The sequence below is a fragment of the Dasypus novemcinctus genome, chromosome 21, assembly GCF_030445035.2.
Source record: "Dasypus novemcinctus isolate mDasNov1 chromosome 21, mDasNov1.1.hap2, whole genome shotgun sequence".
NCBI classification, from domain to species: Eukaryota; Metazoa; Chordata; class Mammalia; order Cingulata; family Dasypodidae; genus Dasypus; species Dasypus novemcinctus.
This window is the reverse complement of record NC_080693.1, coordinates 37099074-37117791: the sequence shown is the minus strand read 5'-3', so window position 1 is coordinate 37117791 and position 18718 is coordinate 37099074. Positions and strand designations below refer to the sequence as shown.

The window sequence follows — 18718 nt, the reverse complement described above, 5'->3', positions numbered from 1 at the left end:
TGAGGAAACAGTCAACTATTAATAGTTTAGCTGAAATGGAGGATTCTTGTAGAGAAGTTGTGAGAGAGAAAACTGGGAAAACAGATAACAGCCAAATCATGAAGAACATTAACTATTCAATTAAAGGGTTTAGATTTTCTCCTGGGGACTCAATATTTCTGAGTGTGTGCTATGATCATCAATCAGCAGGTGCAGCCCAGACATACTAAACATGAATCTATGGAGTGAGTTCTGGCATTTTTCATTGTTTTTAAACAATCTTCTCATCTGATCTTTATATGTGCAAACATTTCTGAGTTACTGCAGTATTTGAGATTATTCAACTTTTTTTTTTTTTAAAGAAAGGGGTGATATGGTCAAAGAAAGTGACATGTACCAGATGAAATGAAGGAGTTGTAGGGTAATAAAAAAAGGTTACTGCAGTAGTCTACATATGGGTTAATAAGGAACTAATATACTGTGGTGACAGTACAAATTGGAAAGAAACTGATTCAACAACATGAAGGAAGGAGCAACATGATCCAAAGTCTGATTAGGGCTGAAGGAAAGAATCTGAATTAAAAGAACTTGATAAAGGCGGCGGACTTGGCCCGTGGTTAGGGCGTCCGTCTACCACATGGGAGGTCCACGGTTCAAACCCCGGGCCTCCTTGACCCATGTGGAGCAGGCCCATGCACAGTGCTGATGCGTGCAAGGAGTGCGGTGCCACACAGAGGTGTCCCCTGCGTAGGGGAGCCCCACGCACAAGGAGTGCACCCTGTAAGGAGAGCCACCCAGCGCGAAAGAAAGTGCAACCTGCCCAAGAATGGTGCTGCATACACGGAGAGCTGACACAACAAGATGACACAACAAAAAGAAACACAGATTCCCATGCCGCTGACAACAACAGAAGCGGACAAAGAAGATGCAGCAAATAGACACAGACAACCGGGGTTGGGGGAAAAAAAAAAAAAAGAACTTGATATATACCAACTCTGAGACTGAACAGAAACAGAGTATGAGGGGCAGTCACTTTTGGAAGAAGAATGAAGCCCATTTTCACATGTTGATTTAAGGGGATGACAGGATATCCAACAAAAGTGTGTCTGTGTGTGCACACACATATATACACACTACATCACGCAAAAGCATTTTCTTTCCTGTACAATCTAAGCTTACGTTTTCTCAAATCATTGTTTTAGTTCCACAATTTGAGATGTTGGTTATACATACAGATCACTGCTTCTATTATCTGGTGAATACCCCAAGGTCTACAAAGTCATGTTATCAAATCAGTCAGTGATATACAGATAAATTTTTAGAGGTTTTAATGCTGCAGGAAAGTTGCCATTTCATGAACTCTTTTGAATGATACAGATGCAGTCACATAAAATGAGTATAAGGTCAAAAGGCATATAGTGGAAAACCCTCCCTGCTCTGGAGGCTGGAGGCGGGGATTTGTTTTACAAAGCCTCCTGTCATGCCAGTTGGCCAACTAGACAAGTTAGAGGTTTTTTCTTTTTTTTTCTTTTTCCTTCTCTGACATGTGCTGTAGTTGCAGCGGAAAGGAAATGTGTCATCTGTGGTTTGGTTTTAAAAGTGGAAAGCTAGCTGTACATATCCTTTTTTTACTGCAGATTTACTTTAAGGTTCATAATCTCCAAGTCTATTCTTCTTTAAATTACTTGGAAGCTGTGCTTCAAGACAAGAAAAGAAGTGATTTATTAAAAATAACCTTATATTCAGATTTTGACCAAGCATTTTGTAAGGTAGGTTGTATATATGGCTTTTCTTATGCCTGTTCACTTATAACTTTGTACATATTAGTGTTGAAAGAAGTGTTTTCAAATAGTATCTAAGAATCTCACTAACAAAGTAGAATCATAAGTGATTGAAAATGTATACTGTTTCTTTTCTGTCCTAGGAAGTAAAAGTTAAGTTAGAAATGGAAAGATTTACAATCAACATGGAATTTTTAATTAGGATTAGGAATGATCTGAGTTTAGACTCCACAAGAGGACTGAAAAATTTTATTTCGGGAAAAAAAGTTAAAAATAAATTCTTGGAACTAATGCTTACGCGTTATAAATTTCACTGAAAACAATAACAGATAAAGAAAACTTTTGATAACATAAGATGACCTTCATGGCATAAATGAGAAATATAAGGACAGTCCTCAATTCTCAGGCGTTTGTTAGGTTAAGAAAAAGTCTCATTTCATTAACAGTTTGTTTGTTTGGGGGATGGCGGTACATCTGGCTGAAGACAATCAACAGCGGGCCTATTATCTGTCCCATGGTAAGCATTGTTAAAATCTGTACAAATACCATGATGTATACTACATTGTTAATGAATTAATGTGACAAGAATAACCCACTTTAAATAATTTCAGCATCTAATGCATAAGTCTAGGCTAGCACAGAAAGATCGAAATTACTTGCTAGCCCAAATTAAAGTTTTTCTTTTTGTGACAGAATCATAATGTATACAAAGATTTATGTCATTCAACTTAATAGTTGAAGCTGGACTCATTATATGAAAGTTAGTGTACTCTATCTTTAACTGTCTATTAAAGGTCATAGCCCCAAAAGTACTCTTAATTCTACAACATTTAATAAGGGTTTTTCTCTTCCTATTATTAATAAAAAATGTTACTTTAGAGGTTAGTTTCCAGTTAGCACTGTTTATTATATACTACTTTTGTTTGTATAACTGTATGTATCACATATGTTATTCTCAATTTCTGTATATAGATAGTATACAAATGCTATCTAGTGATGTACAACAACTATTTCTTATAAAATCTCAACACTCAAAGAACGGATCCTGGACTAGCAATAGCTTCTGCGTCATTTGGGAACAGGACAAGAAATGCAGAATCTCAGGCCCCATTTCAGACTTATTATATCAGAAACTTCATTTAAATAACAAACAAACAAAACAGGATGAGTATCATGCATATTCAAGTTTGAGAAGAGCTTTTATAAAATACACTGGATTCTTACACAGGCAATTCATTTAGTAAATCTCAGAACAATCTAGTTTTTTTGCTTCTAGTTCCCTTAAATAAATGCTAACATAAAATACTTCTACAAAAGTAGCTCATACAAATTGGTATATTATTCTAAAACAGGTATCTCAATGGCAGTGATAAATCCTTCCTTCCAAATGATCAGTTTCTCAAACAGACATGTTGGTTCTATTTAAATCTTGAATTGGAATGGTGAATAACAAGCATTAAGAACAGAACTTGCCCCCTATTTGTATTGGTTTCCAGGGAACTCAGAGCCCAAACTAAAACCCAACTTTTTCAATTCTATGTTAAGACTCTTATAGTTTTATTTTGACTTTCCAGGTTAACCTAAATCCCCAAGATCCTATTTATTTTTTTCTATTTATTGTACAATTTCTTTGAAAAAAATTATGTCAAATTCATCATTCTTCACATTCTTTAGGGTTAGGATAAATGACGAAAAAAATCAATAACTTCTTTTGAAATTGTGATTATTCAGAAGAAATCTGTTTTTACTTTATAATGCCACAATTTTAGGTTAAGAAAACTGGTATGCCTTTGCCTTCAGAAAGTCACAGTATGTCAGTGAAAGCAGAGATGAAAGGAGAGAACAATCACCACAGGATTGCTTTTACAAATACCGGAAATAAACTTCTATAAAGAATATAGACTGTATTATTCCAATATAGATAAATACCCAAGAAGAAAAAAAAGAACACCCTGAATTCCTATTCAAAGTTCAACTGCTCTTGGTTGCTACAAACTACCTTTCCCACCAAAAACCATCTGCATTTTCTTTTGGTACATGAAAAAAACATGTCATAACTACATTTCTCCCTTACCATAAAGAATGGTGACACAATTGTTAGAGGGTGGGGAATTTCTGCAAATGGTTAAAAAAAAAAAAAAAAAAGGAATAAAAAAAGTAAAAGCAGAAGTATCTGACTCAAAGCTGAAGTCTAGCATGCTTGAAAGAGAGGAAACTATATAAAAGTTATGGCATTCAGTTTTAAAAGGTTCATAATTATTTGTAATGCTAACTCCTAGCATCTAGAAATATAATAGAAATGAAAATGTTTCTTTATACATATCCTAAAAGAATAAGAGAAAAAAAATTCAGTTGAGCAGGAATTCAATCAGGGTAGCAAATGTTAGGTATTAACTTGCATGTTGTATTATCACCTGTCTTTCACCTACAATTACCAAACTCATTAACAAATTATACTGTTATCCCAACAGATATCCAGTATACTCACAGACATGGAACTCACAGGATATTACCATTATCTTACCTTTGTGATGACAACAATTATTTCTCTGTCTCCTGGAACAAAAGCAAACTATACCCACCTATGGGCTGATAATACTACTGTCTGGGATCCAGTTATTCAAAACAAGACAGGGAGAAACCAACGGGAAAACACTAATGCAAACCCTACAACTTCTGAAGTAGATTATAAAGTTAATTCTACGAAAATAACTGAAATAGCAACACCGTCTCACATTATATCTTTAACTCCTAAATCTGAAGACGACCTTTATATACCTTCTGTTTTCAGGAACAGTTCTCTAGCAGCACAGAGCAACATAAGCAAAAACCACAGTGAAATTTTCAAAAAGGATGTCTGTGAGGAAAACAACAACAAAATGGCTGTGCTAGTTTGCTTAATTATAATTGCAGTGCTTTTTCTTATCTGCACTCTTCTATTTCTATCAACTGTGATTCTGGCAAACCAAGTTTCATCTATCAGACAAAAACAAGCCGGAAAGCGTCAGCCTAGAAGCAATGGCGATTTTCTGGCAAGCAGTGGTTTATGGCCTGCTGAATCAGACACTTGGAAAAGAGCAAAACAGTTTACAGGACCCAACCTAATGATGCAATCTGCTGGCATGCCCACAGCTACAAGGGAAAGAAAAGATGAAGAAGGAACTGAAAAACTTACTAACAGAAGTTTTAATGATGAAAAATGCAAAGTAGCAATGAGTAAGGTTATGGAGTAAAAATGAAGTCAGTTTGGTATTTAATGCCAAATTGTCTGATGGTCTAAAATTGGTTGTGGCCGGCCTTACAATTTAGAATCAAGCAGATGGAAGGGAAGAAGTATGCCTTCTTACTAAATGACTTAAACTGTGCATTTTTGTCTTGACACTGAATATTTTTAAAAAGCTAATAAAGCAACCGACTATTTGGGGAATGTTTTAAAGATGAGATGAGGGAACTGGCTAACAGAGGTAAAAAAGGATAGTTAAGTATTCCCTTTGTAGCAAGAGTAGTTAGATGATCTTTAAATATAATTAATTGAACTCTGACAAGTTTCAGTGTGTCCTCAGAGCCAAGCTATGCTCAACAACTAATAGACATTCAATTCCTAATGCATCATGTTGAACTGTACAGACTAATGGTACCTTCTTTGCCTGATGTGGCAGAATCCATACCAGTTCATATTTCGACATTGTTAATTTTAGGCTAGATGTTTTTGTCTTTACATATAGCACACATAAAAAAGTGTTTTCCTATTATAAACATGAAATTAAAAATTAAAATTTTGTAGAAAAATTAAAACTAGTTAAAACTGTGACTTTGTATACTTGTACTCACTTTATTATCATAGGAAACACAATGTAAAGATCAATAAGAAACAGGGCACAACTAAAACAGATGAAATTTATAGCCATACCAGAAGGCTTAGTGTGAATGTTGTGTCTCACTGTTTAAGAGTAACATATATCTTTTCTGTAAATATTAATGATGGATTATTAATAGCAAATACTCAAGAGTCTAATTTTTGACCAAAGTGGCCTAATAAATTACCTATTTTTTGTATCTATTTTTTACATTTTCAGGAATATCCAATGTCATATGAGAAAGGAAGGTGTGTGTATGTGTATGTGTGTGAGTATGTGTGAGCTGGTCTACTTTGGAAAATAGGACAACCTTTAAAAAAGTTAGCTTCAAGTAAAATATTGACTTACATTTAAGTTGACTTTCATCTTCAATTAAATATATTACAAAAATTGATTTGAGACACTTTCTAACTATTGACTGAAACTGACACAGGGCATACTAGGTAAAGACTAGGCCACATTTAACCCTTACTGAGCATTTATTTTGGTCATATTTTTCCCCCAAATACGACCCTAATCGTACTTTCCCCTTCTAGGTTAGTGATTCTTACCATTGTTGCATATTAGAATCATATAAAGAATTTTAAAAACAAACAAACAACCCCAATGCCTAATTCCTCTCCTGCTCCCACTTCTGAATCATTTGGAATGGGGTGAGCTCCAGGAAGCGGTCATTTCTGCAGAACTTCCCTAGGAAGGAGGATACTATCTTTGGCCATCAAATTTACCTCTTACAAGTTCTGTGGTTCCAAAGATCTAGGTTATATCTTAAAATGAGAGGAAAAAAATAAAGCATCAATCTTATTAATTTCTTACCAATTTGACAAAAAACCCCATCCTCTAAACAATCAATACATCATAACCATGTTAATCCAGATAAAGCTAAATGTTCACAGAGTAAAAAAGAAATTAAGAGAACACTCAGGAAGCTTGACTTCAGGAGTTCAGGAGTCCAGTGGACAAGCCAATCATGGTAATGATAGGTTATCTTTTGAGGGGTAAAATGGCCCAGGATGGAAATGAACCTGGGTAAAGTTCCCATTTTGTGCAAATTAAAAAGTTGAGACTGTGTATCAAAACGAATAGTGCTAACTTGAATCTAGTGTCATAAATACAATATCTGTCAGGGGAAATTTTGTTTTTTAATGTGTTTTTAAAAAAATTTCTCTCCCTCCCCCCACCCACGCCCAGTTGTCTGTTCTCTGTGTTCATTTTGCTTCTTGTTCTTCTTTGTTTCTATTGTTGTCAGCGGCACTGGGAATCTGTGTCTCTTTGTTGCGTCATCTTTGCTGCGTCAGTTCTCCGTGTGTGCGGTGCCATTCCTGGGCAGGCTGAACTTTGTTTTGCGCTGGGTGGCTCTCCTTATGGGGCGCACTCCTTGCGCATGGGGCTCCCCTACGCGAGGGGCACCCCTGAGTGGCACGGCACTCCTTGCGCGCATCAGCGCTGCATGTGGGCCAGCTCCACACGGGAAATTATTTGACAGGTATTTAGAGATGACAGGTAAGCTATTTATTTGACAGGTATTTAGAGATGATAAGTAAGCAATCTTTGAGTTCAAATTAAACAAATGAACAAAACAATTTTAATTTATATTTTATCACTGGATATTATGGACCACCAGCTTAATTCAGGGATTTCTAAACAAAAATTTTATAGCATATTGATTATATTGTTGTATAATATACCCCATTACCAAAAAAAAAGAGAGCGAGAAATAAAGAACTGCTCCTTTCATACTAAATTGTAAATACCCTGAAGTGAATACCTAGGTTTTAATAATTTCTATGCTCCTGTGTAGTGACCATGGGAAAGAAGTGCATGGATTAATACTTACTGTCTTTACAGTAATAGACACCATGCTAGGCACTTTATATTTATTTAATCCCCATAATAAGATTGTAAATTAGGATTTATGATCTCCAGTTTTCAGAAGCTAGAAGATTAAGAAATTATGACTCAGACTGATTCGTATGCTTATCAATACACTTTGCCCAGTTACCATTTTAAATTACTCCCAATTTATTTTAATCCACTGAAAAGTATCTATTTTGTGGATACATCAAACAAATAGTTGTGAACTTGAACTCAATAATCAGTTAGTAAAGTATTTGGTCAAAATAATTTAAGTATACATTTATCTGGTCTTTGTCTGAATTATTTGTGAGGAAATAATATGAACATTTACTGGCTACCTATTGTGTATGAGGCATTTACATGTTATGTTAATTTACTTAATCCACATAATAACTGAATAAGGGAAATATTCAGAACACATCATTCACTTCCTATGGAAAAAATCTTACTGTGGGTAATAACACAACTGGCAGCTTCTCCTCAGAACGCACAATTTTCTCTCCAGGGCTCCATTCTAAATATTTAAATTATACAATTGCATTATTAGAGAGTCTCAAATATTTATTTACAAACGCTAATTAAAAACACTCAAATCATGTAGCTCCAAATTGTGTTTCAAAAGAAGTTCTGTTAAAGTAGTACATTTCTTAGTCATTTTGTGGCTTATTTCACTTCCGGACCCAACTATTGATAAACTTCCTCTTTTTCTACAGAACCCATTTCAATTTGCTAGAGGACCATTTTTAATCTGAATTGAACCACCCCTTTTGCTTTCTTAGCCAAATCACCAAAATGTCCAGTTAGAACAAGAATTTAGCATTCTACAAAAGAAGTTAACAGCTGAGGTAAGAAAATTTTCACACAGACAATTTGGTCTGATCTTTGATTTTAGTAAAATTTATTTTACAAACTAAAATGTCATTAGTGTTTTAAACTTAAGTTAAACTCTGACAGCCTAAAGATGTCTATAACAGGTTTTTGTGGTTTTGTTGCATGGAGTAAAAAGTACTCAGTGTTTAGTTTGCTTTGGAGAAAAACTTTCACCTAAGTTTCTGTAATATAAGCCCTTTTAAGTTTTTTCAATCACAGTATTTGTTAACCTGAGTTCTGTAACTGAAAGAGTATAAACTATAACTACAGCAGATAAAGCTTAAAGGGTTAGAAACAAAACTAGAATCCATGGACAGGATTGAATTTAAAGCCTCCAGATTAATTTTTAAACATTTGATTTGTTTTCTATAAAATTTTCCTGTATATAACACATAGATTAAAATTATTTTTTGATTTCCTTTAGTTTCCATAGTGAGAATGGTCACATCACCTTAACCATCACTTAATTTAAAAAGAAATCAAAAGAAATCAGATAATGTACTCACTTACCATTACTATATATGCTTTATTTTTTACACAAACAGAATTTTATATTTAATTGGTAATGGTGACATGAAAATATTACAGATCATTTTTAAAGCTCACCAAGGCAAAAATATTATAAAATCTATGTACATATATGCACAACTACATATTTATGTTGCATATTATCCTGCCTTAGTATAAAGAGTAGGAAAGATAGGGAAAAAAACCTTTGCTAACACTCAGAGAATAAACAGCAGAATACTGCTAATATGCATAAAAGATGCCTACTTTGTGAGTAAACTGGGCAATTACAAAATAAATATCCTTCCAAATAAAAATTGCAGCGTCTACATAGCACTCTATTTTCAAGGAATAGTAAATACTTGTGGGTGATATCCTTTGCTTTACAAAAAAAGACAATGCTCTTATTTTATTTCGTACATGACTTTCCCTCATACACATTCATTTTAGATTCCTTAAAACTACTATAGAAGTTAGAAAATAAAGTTTCTTACCTGCTTTTTTAGACCACACTTCTCTTTATATTTCAAAGAATCAGTCTCAAATTCCTATGTAATTCTACTTAGAAAAAAATGTATACATTTTAAATGTTTGAATTTCCTAAATATAAATCTGATGTCTTTCACTGTCCAATCTTTTAAAAACCACCTCAAATTTTTCAGTAAACTTACCAAATATGACAGCTTTTAGATTAACCTAAATGGTTAGCTAACCATTCAAAAATCCCATAATTGCTTTCATAGAATCACAGGACTAAAATAGGTTTTCTGACAGTTCTTTTCCTACCCTTCACATAAAATTTCCTATAGCTCCAAAAGTTACTTACATATTTGTTCCCAGAGAGCTCATAGTTCTTTCCTTCAAAAAGCATTCTTTTTCATAATCTTACTGTAAAAGGCAGTGCAACATATACAGTGAAGTGTAATAGAAAGAATGGGCTTTGGTACATGATTGACATGTTTTTTGTGTTAGTGCCATACTTAAAACTGTGACAGTGGCAAGTTACCCAACTTCTCTGTGTCTTCGTTTCCTTATCTGTAAGATGAAAATACCAGCACCTAGCTCATTAAAATAGCATTTAGTGGGTGCTCAGTGGATGGTGGCTATTATTATTGTAAAAAGTGGTCATCAAATACTTCCTATTTTATGTAGTTCAAAGTCAATTTCCCACTGTGCTGTCCCTCTAGACAGAGAATTATTTTGTTTTCTTCCTTTTATGGTTTCATAATTCCACTAGTTGGATATACTACTAAATTTAATCTATTATAGTTGTATTGTAACCTACTTTCATTATATCAAAAGAACTGGAATATAGATATTTTTTACATTACTATCTACTTTTACCTTTTTGTCTAGGATAAGTTCTCCAAATCTCCTTAATACCTTGTAAGACAATGACACATTTCTTATCAATAACCAATGTAAAATCAACTTTAAATGCTGGATCCTTTATGGACTTATGCATTTACTTATTTAATACACAGGAGTTCTTGCTTCCCTGTAATAGGCTTTAAAATGCTTAGTTAAAAGTTTACTTTTTTCTTCTTTTTAATAGATTTTAAATATTCAGAAAAAGCAAAGGACCAAAATCATAGATTTAAACCTCAAAGTGCCAGTCTAAAATAATGAGTGAAATACTGCCATAGGAAAGTTGACAAATTTGAGATTTGCCTAAGCAGTAGACTTAGGGATTTCTAGAAAAATCCTACATAGAATGTGCTCAGGTTCTTGGAGGAATTGTCGGGGGGGTGGGGGGAGCAGGGTGAAAGCACACACAAGAGAATTAATCTTAATGACACTTACAGCAGATAGGAGAACCTGAAATGAAAGACAAATGATTTTGAGAAGATGGGTAATGCAAATCCTTGATCTTGGAACGACAGCTCCTCCTCTTCACTTATTCCCTTCACCCCCATGTACAGGCCAGTGACAGAGTACAAAATTTTGTGGTTGTTTCTTTCATTCACTTCAGTCTTCTCCTCGAACTTCTAATTACATAATCATCACTTTTTCTCATCTTTTTTTTAAATTAACTTTTCCTCTTTTCAAATACCTTCTTTAATCACCTGACTTTCCCTTTTCCACAAGTTGTTGCTTACTATAATTTCATTTTTCTCTTTTATATTATTTTGTATTTGTTATGCATTCTCTTCTCATTTCATCTTATAAATTTTCTTCTCCTTTTTACTTCCCTGCCACATATTTCTACCTTCCTTCCCTGCAAAATGATGTAGGTACTCCAGGTATACACCATTTAAGTATTTGTTAAATAACTTTCTGCGCTAGAAATAACACTAGCCTTACTACCTCTGAGCTGGAAAAAGTCAGTTTCTTCCCTATTATACTCCTTACTAATCCTTCTTTTAAATCTTATTCCTTCTTTTCTGGATCATTCTGAATTGTCAAAGCAGGATTCTAACATAAATTCTAGTATTCTGAAGTAGCAGATCCTAGGATGGTAGACAGCACACTGAAGAGTGGGAAAAAAGGGAGGACAGGTCAAAAATGACATTTGGTTTTAACAGTACTGTAACTCTGAAATGACAAGTGAAAATCTCATACACTAAAGGTCATGCCAACTTCCTACTAACAAAATAGGCTATAAACCTATCAAAATGAACCTTACAAACCTAAACTGGGTATGTAATTATGTTCCTGTTTGGGTTCTTTCCTTCTCTAAGTATTTTTTCAGCCAACTGAAAAGAGGAACATTATGGTTTCTTTATTTTAAACAAAGTCACAAAAGAGGAAACATTTTTTGGCTGATGATAATTCGTGGCCTACATTTTATATTGCTTTGGAGAGTTTTTTTTTTAAAACTAAAATGAAACTGTGAAGAATAACATTTTCTAGTGAAGCCATTTTTTGAGTATCTATAAGAAGAGTGATTACACACTTTGGATAGACTGTATGGTATATGAATATATCTCAAAAAAAAAAAAAAACTGCTTAAAAAAAAATAAATGTGCAATAACAGCCAGAAATAGCAGCTATATAAAGCAGGGGAAGCATAGAGAGATTAAGAGGTGATGAATTTGTCTCCTTTTTTATTATTATTGTAATAATGAAAATGCCCTAATAATGACTGAAGTGATGAATGCACAACTATTTCATTATACCAAATACCACTGATTGTACACTTTGGATGAACTGTATGCTTTATTAATATGTATGAATAAATTGATTTGTTTTTTTTTTTAAAAGAGTAGTGGCTAGGAATTGCATGGAAGATGAATTACAGATGATCCAAATCCCCATATCTATGCCACAATTTTACAAAATGGATAAAAAGCAGAATTTGTTGACTTAGATTTCATCTTTTCTGCTTGCGTTCTGGTAAAAGTATTAACAAAAAGTGAAAAAGTAAAATGTAAAGGAACCAAGAAGCCCAATATAGGTTAAGTATTTACTGAGCCCCTAATAATAAGGCACTATGCTGTAGAGGAATCAAAACATGAAAGCATGCGGCAAAGTAGGGTAGTAGAAACAGCAGATGCTTTGGAATCAGATGGTTCTGGGTACGAATTCTCAATGATGTAACCTTGGGCAAATTGCCCAACTCATTTGAATTTGTCTATTTATGAATCAAGGAAAACCCCACCTTCCTCAATCATTAAACGTTACATGAATAACATATGTAAAGCACCTGGGAAAGTCAAACACATATTATATTCTAGATCGGGGTTCTTAACCTTTTTAGTTCCACAGACCCCTTTGCCAGTCAGGAGAAAACCACAGATCCTTTCTCAGAATGTAGCAGCAGGTAGTTTTATGACACATCTGCACCAACACGTCCCTACAAGAATAATGTTTTTTTGAATTTTCAATTCAAGCTTATGGACCCCCTGAAATCTTTCCACAGACCTCTGGTTAAGAATCCCTGTTCTAGTTATATTTTCTTTTTCATTTCTTCCTGCCTTCTTCAAGGTTCTTTATAATCTTATTTGAAAGGTTAGGAATAAATAAAAACAAAATGTGAAAAGTAATAAAAATAAACAATTACATATATAATAGAATTATCTAAAGAATCATAAAAACAGTAAGAACTAGGGGAATTCAGAGAAGGGCTGATCTCATGGGCTATGGTCAGTCATAGAGAACTTGGTTTAGGAAAGGGATTTAAGCTGAGGTCTGAAAGATGAGGACTGGTTCAGATAAGTGGTAAAAGGGAAGAGAGTGGGTTTGGAAAAAAAGAATTGATTCTTGATAGGTGAAAAATATAATGAAGAGTATATGTTTTATAAAGTAATTAAAGTGGGGAAGGGGTGTGATTTGGCTGGATAAGAAGTTTCAATCATGAGTCCTCAGTCTGAACTGGTAAAGTCAAGTCAGATGGAGGAAATTAAGGAAGTAAATACTTCAAGAATGTAGAATTTTATCCTGAAAGCAACAGGGAACCCTCAAGCAGGGAGTAGTAACTTGATATACATGCATTTAAGAAGATTAACTCATCAGCAGTGTGTAGGAGAATTGAAAGGAGAACTATTTTAAGTTTAGGTTTGAAATATTAGAGAGAAAATAAAATGGAAGAGACAGTATAGGAAAAAAACCCACATGCCTGTTCTACCAAAATAGGGTTGTTTATCATCGTGAAACAACCAAATACTCAAATATGCTGAAAAGTCTACTGTACCTTATATTTCACTTTGCAACAGGATATCTCTTCTCAGATTGGCTTACAAACCACTGAAAAACTAAGTTTCTAATCATGCCTCACCATACATACCAGAGTCTATTACCCTGAGTGTTTCCTTTTCTTAATGTTAAATACTGAAGTTACCATTGTGCTTGATGATGTACAAGATAATCATATTTTCCTCAGAGCTAAAAATTTAGAGATGAGTCCATTGAGAACAGGAAAGATCAAATGACTTGTTCTCATGGTTCTCATGTTTATTAGGTAAAGTGGTAGAAGTAGAACTAGAATTTAACTTTTCAAGCCTTAGTACCTTACCACTTCCCTCAAAAAGCCCTACCTGTCAGAAAGATACATATGCATTCTTTTCCTGTTTCCATGTTATTCCTCTAGCTAGAATATTTTGTTTCCTTAATTAATTCCTACAGATCTTTTAAGATTCATTTGAAGTTTTACTTTCTCTGGGAAACCTCTCCTGAAGCCTTCCCCAGATTACGTTAGTTCCTTTGTGTACCTCCTGTATACTTATATGAGAATACGTATCAAATTATTATAATTATTAATATCTGTATTTCTGCCACTAGAACCTAGGAAAACTGAAGGTGGTAACTATTTTCTTTTTGTTGTTGTTGTTATTACTACACAAAGATGGTGTTCATCAATAAATGAATGAAAGCAGCAGCAGGACTACCTGACCAGTTGGATAGGATGGGCTCAAATGATTCAAACATCACACTAGAATTTTGAGTTGAACTGAATCTTTTTAAAAATATGAGATACTAACAGAGGACCCAGTGTTGTATTAGGTAACTAATGAAACAGAACCTATGTGTGCCTAAGAATCTTACAAACCATGGTACCATTAACAAAAATACTCAGATTGAGAGAGGAGCCAGTTTTGAGGTGAAGCTGAATTCAGTTTTAAATATGCTGAATTTGTTGATGGAAGGATAAATGCCTGGAAATGCCCACCAAGAAATTATATAAATGCAACTAAAACTAATGAGAAGATTTGGGCTGGAGGTACGGGTTTGGGAGTTATACCATTAAGGTGATAGCTGAAATCTTATGAAAGAAAGTAGATAAAAGACTTAGGACAGGAAAGATAATCAAGTACCCACATTTAAGAGGCAAGTAGAAAAAAAGGAGCTATGTAAGATTAACATGAAAGGAAGATGGAATTGCAATGAGTTACTCAAATAGCAGTGAAGAAATAGTCCATAGTGTCAAATGTGACTGAAGAGGCAAAGAAAAGGAGAAGAAAAGACCAATGGATTAGGTAATAGTCACTGGTGTCCTTCAAGGCAATATATTTGAATATAATTTGAGGAATTAAGGGCAAAAAAAGTAGAGAGCACATGCAACCAACACATAGTGTTTATGTATTTGAGAAGTATGACTGTAAAATGAAGGACTGCAATGTTATAAAGCTAGAGCAGCAGCGGGGCCAAGTACAGATTTCATGAAAGAATTGAGAGATCACTGCCTCTGGTAAGGTTTCAAAGGCTGTATGATCAGTTTTAGGATATTCAAGAGTAGTTTACACCAGCCTACCTACTTTGTCAGGCACTGTAATTAAAAGTCAAATAGAACTGATGCCCAAAAATACCTAATTATTTCTTTCCTCCTTTCATTATAAAACCAGTGGTAAGAGGAAACATTCTGAAATGGATCCCAAATATTTCATCTTCATTTTCTTTTGTGGACACTTGAATGATACTTTCTTCTCAGAGACAGAAGCAATCACAACGGAGAAGCAGCCACTGTCTACTTTATTTGGATCAAAGTCAGATGTTTCAGTTAATACAACAGGGCATCCTTTGGGCCAGCCAACACAACACAACAACACTTCTACTGGACAATCAACACCACCTGCTGAAGTCAATGCTGGACACCCATTTCCTGATAACATCACCAGACAACCAGTACCAACAGTCAGTGCCTCCTTCATCACCTCTGCCAGAAAACTACCACCATCTGCCCATAATTCCACTAGCCAACAACCACAACCACCTGTCTATACCTCCACTCAACAACCATCATTATCTATCCACACCTCTTCTGGAAAACCAATACCACTGACTGTTATTAATTTACCCACACAACCAAGATCAACTGTCAAAAATTCACCCAGAATTACACCAGGATTCATCCTAGAAACTACCAGTACCAAAAAAACCCCACAAAAAACTAATTCTAATTCAACAGCTGCCATATTAATTGGTGTAATTCTGACTTCTATGTTGGTAGCTATAATCGTGATTGTACTATGGAAATGCTTGAGAAAACCAGTTTTAAATGATCAAAATTGGGCAGGTAGATCTCCATTTGCTGATGGTGAAACCCCTGACATATGTTTGGATAACATAAGAGAAAATGAAGTACCTGTAAAACGTACATCAATTGTTTCACTTATGGCCTGGAAACCAAGCAAAAGCACAGTTTCAGCAGATGACTTAGAAATTAAGTTGTTTGAATCAAGTGAAAACATTGAAGAGTCCAACAACCCCAAAACAGAGAAAATAAAAGATCAAGTAAATGGTACATCAGAGGAGAGTGCTGGTGGATCAACAATTGGCACTGCCATTTCTTCTTCAGATGATGCAGATTTGCCTCCACCACCTCCCCTTCTTGATTTGGAAGAGCAGGAGAACAAGCAATCTGACAAACCCACAATGACAATTCTAACTCCTCCTCCAGTTGATTCTACAGATCTCCCACCATATCTGGACTGTCTCAGTAAATCCTGTGAAGATCACAATTCTGAGACCAAACAGTCATTTCTGCCTCCCCCAGACTCATTTAACTTGCCCCCGCCACCAGCAGATTTTATGAAAAACCAGGAAGATTCCACCAATGAGATCCAGTGCCAGGAGTTCTCTATTCCTTCCGACTCTGCTCAAGATCTCAGTGAATCCCTGCCCGCCCCACCGGCAGAACTGCTATAAATATCCCAACTGGCTTTTTAGCTGATTTTCCATTCTTTTTAAAAGTCTCCACTGTTTGTTCTTTATATGATAAAATGTATAAATGGTAACTGGTAGCTAATTTTTATTTTCATTCAGGATCTATGTGAAATCTACTCAAAGCCATGTACATAGAGTTCATTAAAAAAATTGTAATAGTGATCTACTTACTGGCTCTCATACCTAAGCTTAAAGTATAGTACATTTTACACGTGTGAATGGTATATAAGTCAGTAATTTAACCTTTTGGGGAACAAGTACTCTACATAAACTTAATATTACTTAATTTTTTTTCCCCTGTAAAACTAGGTATAAACTTACCTTGAATTAAAAAATATTATTTTTCCATTTCAAAGTTAGGGAGGGAAAAGGATGAGAGATTAAATATATACCTACAAGTTTTAAACAAAATTCCAAATTTTAAATTAATACTCCAAGTTTTTGGAAATTAGAGATTGAAATGCATGTTGAGAGTAAAGAAATTTCCTTTTTAGTCTCACTGGAAACAGTAAATCAAATATAGTAAAATATCCAAATACAGGGATTGGTTGGGGACATTTACCCTGAAAAAAACAAATATAAACATTTTTCTCTATTCTTAGGGGAGCACAAATTTTAAAACTAACCTCTTTAAAAAGTTTTGAACTTACATGCCTTAAGCACCCAAGGAAAATCAAATCTTATAAAAGGAAATAAAATTCTACAGGTTCATTCCAAATTTGGACGTTTGTCAGAGTTGAGGTAAAGATGCCAGCCTGTGCCTATAGAAGTGCTCCTTTGCTCAACATGTACAAATTTCTCCACATTATCCTAACCTTCACTCCAGGAGGAAACAGTTGCTTAGAATGAAATGTGGCAGCCCTAGGTAATTTAGCTTTGGAGAAATTTCTTATGGTTCTGGAGCTTTATAATAGAATACAGAATTTATTTGTATGTAGCCTGTCCCCCAAGAAACTTGCAAAGTTCCATCTTTAATAAAAACTAGCAGGCTTTTGGACACTGAAATTTTATATGTGATATTTCTCTTAAAGTCTTTTAAACCATCCCTACTCATCATTACAATTTTTTTTTTTTAAGATTTATTTTTTTATTTCTTTCCCCTAAACCCCCGCCCCCCTCCAGCCCAGTTGTCTGCTCTCTGTGTCCATTCGCTGTGTGTTCTTCTGTGACCGCTTCTATCCTTATCAGCGGCACTGGGAATCTGTTTATTTTTGTTGCATCATTTTGTGTTAGCTATGTGTGCGGTGCCACTCCTGGGCAGGCTGCACCTTCTTTTGTGCGGGGCGGCTCTCCTTACGGGGCACAGTCCCTGCGTATGCGGCTCCCCTATGTGGGAGACACCCCGGCGTGGCACGACTCCTTGTGCACATCACTATTGAGCATTGGGCCAGCTCCACACTGGTCAAGGAAGCCCGGGGTTTGAACTGCAGACCTCCCATGTGGTAGGCAGATGCCCTATCCATTGGGCCAAGTCCCCTTCCCATCATTACAAATTTTAATCTGCAGAAACCCTTCTTTGAGCTTTTTACTTTTCCTGAGTAAGCATGTTTATTGTCCTATCATACTAGTTCTCTTCTGTTTTCCACATTAAACAATTTCTTTCATTTGCTTTTCAAACTTAGCACTTTAAGGCTAATATACCCAACAGCAATTAGGAGTTTAAGAATTTTCTATTATTCTTTTGAATTTTAAGTATTTTAGGGTAAATAAAATAAAATGTTTTTATATTTGGTCAAGTCTTAAATCATCAAAGTTCTTTTCAATTTACATTTCAGAGGGTTATCTAATGGGCTCTTTTCATACTTTTGCTCTTATTTTTATCACCTTCTCTTGTGATTTACTGAAGGATGGGTATTGGGAAACATAGGGAAATATCAATCCTCTTTGATAATTCAGGAGCTGACGATCTGTTCATAGTCTTGTCTGATTTCTTCAGATACTACAAGCAGCTTTTCTCCTTCTGTTCTTTGTAAAAGTAAAAAAGGCCACTGGCAGCAGCTAGTTGCCTTTTTTTTTAAAGAAATTTTCTGCCAGAAGGAAAGATAATTCACATTTACTGCAGGCGATTTTTCCCTCAGTGAGGTCAGTGGGAGCTGAAATTCTTGCTTAATCAGCAGAAAGAAATATACGCTAATAAAAGAAATACAGGAGAGAAGAAAATACTGGAACAAAATAAAATCTGGAGAAAAGATTAAAGAACCAGTATGAGGAAGAGAAGTTTATTTCATGACTATGGCAAAAGAACAAGGAACAGGGGAATAAAAG

At 34.8% G+C, this 18718-nt stretch overlaps 3 protein-coding genes across 15 annotated transcripts in view; 2 read left to right on the top strand and 1 right to left on the bottom strand.

The window, feature by feature from the left end:
• Positions 1–18718, bottom strand: part of NF1 (neurofibromin 1) — a 298008-nt gene that overhangs the window by 48794 nt on the left and 230496 nt on the right. The gene's annotated exons all lie outside the window — the stretch shown is intronic.
• On the top strand, positions 1484–5822 carry EVI2A (ecotropic viral integration site 2A). The gene is made up of 2 exons (XM_004467621.5): positions 1484–1748; positions 4232–5822. The coding sequence occupies exons 1-2, from the start codon at positions 1524–1526 to the stop codon at positions 4991–4993; spliced, it is 987 nt and encodes a 328-aa protein (XP_004467678.1). The 5' UTR covers positions 1484–1523; the 3' UTR covers positions 4994–5822.
• EVI2B (ecotropic viral integration site 2B) lies at positions 8223–18184 on the top strand. The gene is made up of 2 exons (XM_012528662.3): positions 8223–8319; positions 15133–18184. The coding sequence occupies exon 2, from the start codon at positions 15155–15157 to the stop codon at positions 16433–16435; it is 1281 nt and encodes a 426-aa protein (XP_012384116.2). The 5' UTR covers positions 8223–8319; positions 15133–15154; the 3' UTR covers positions 16436–18184.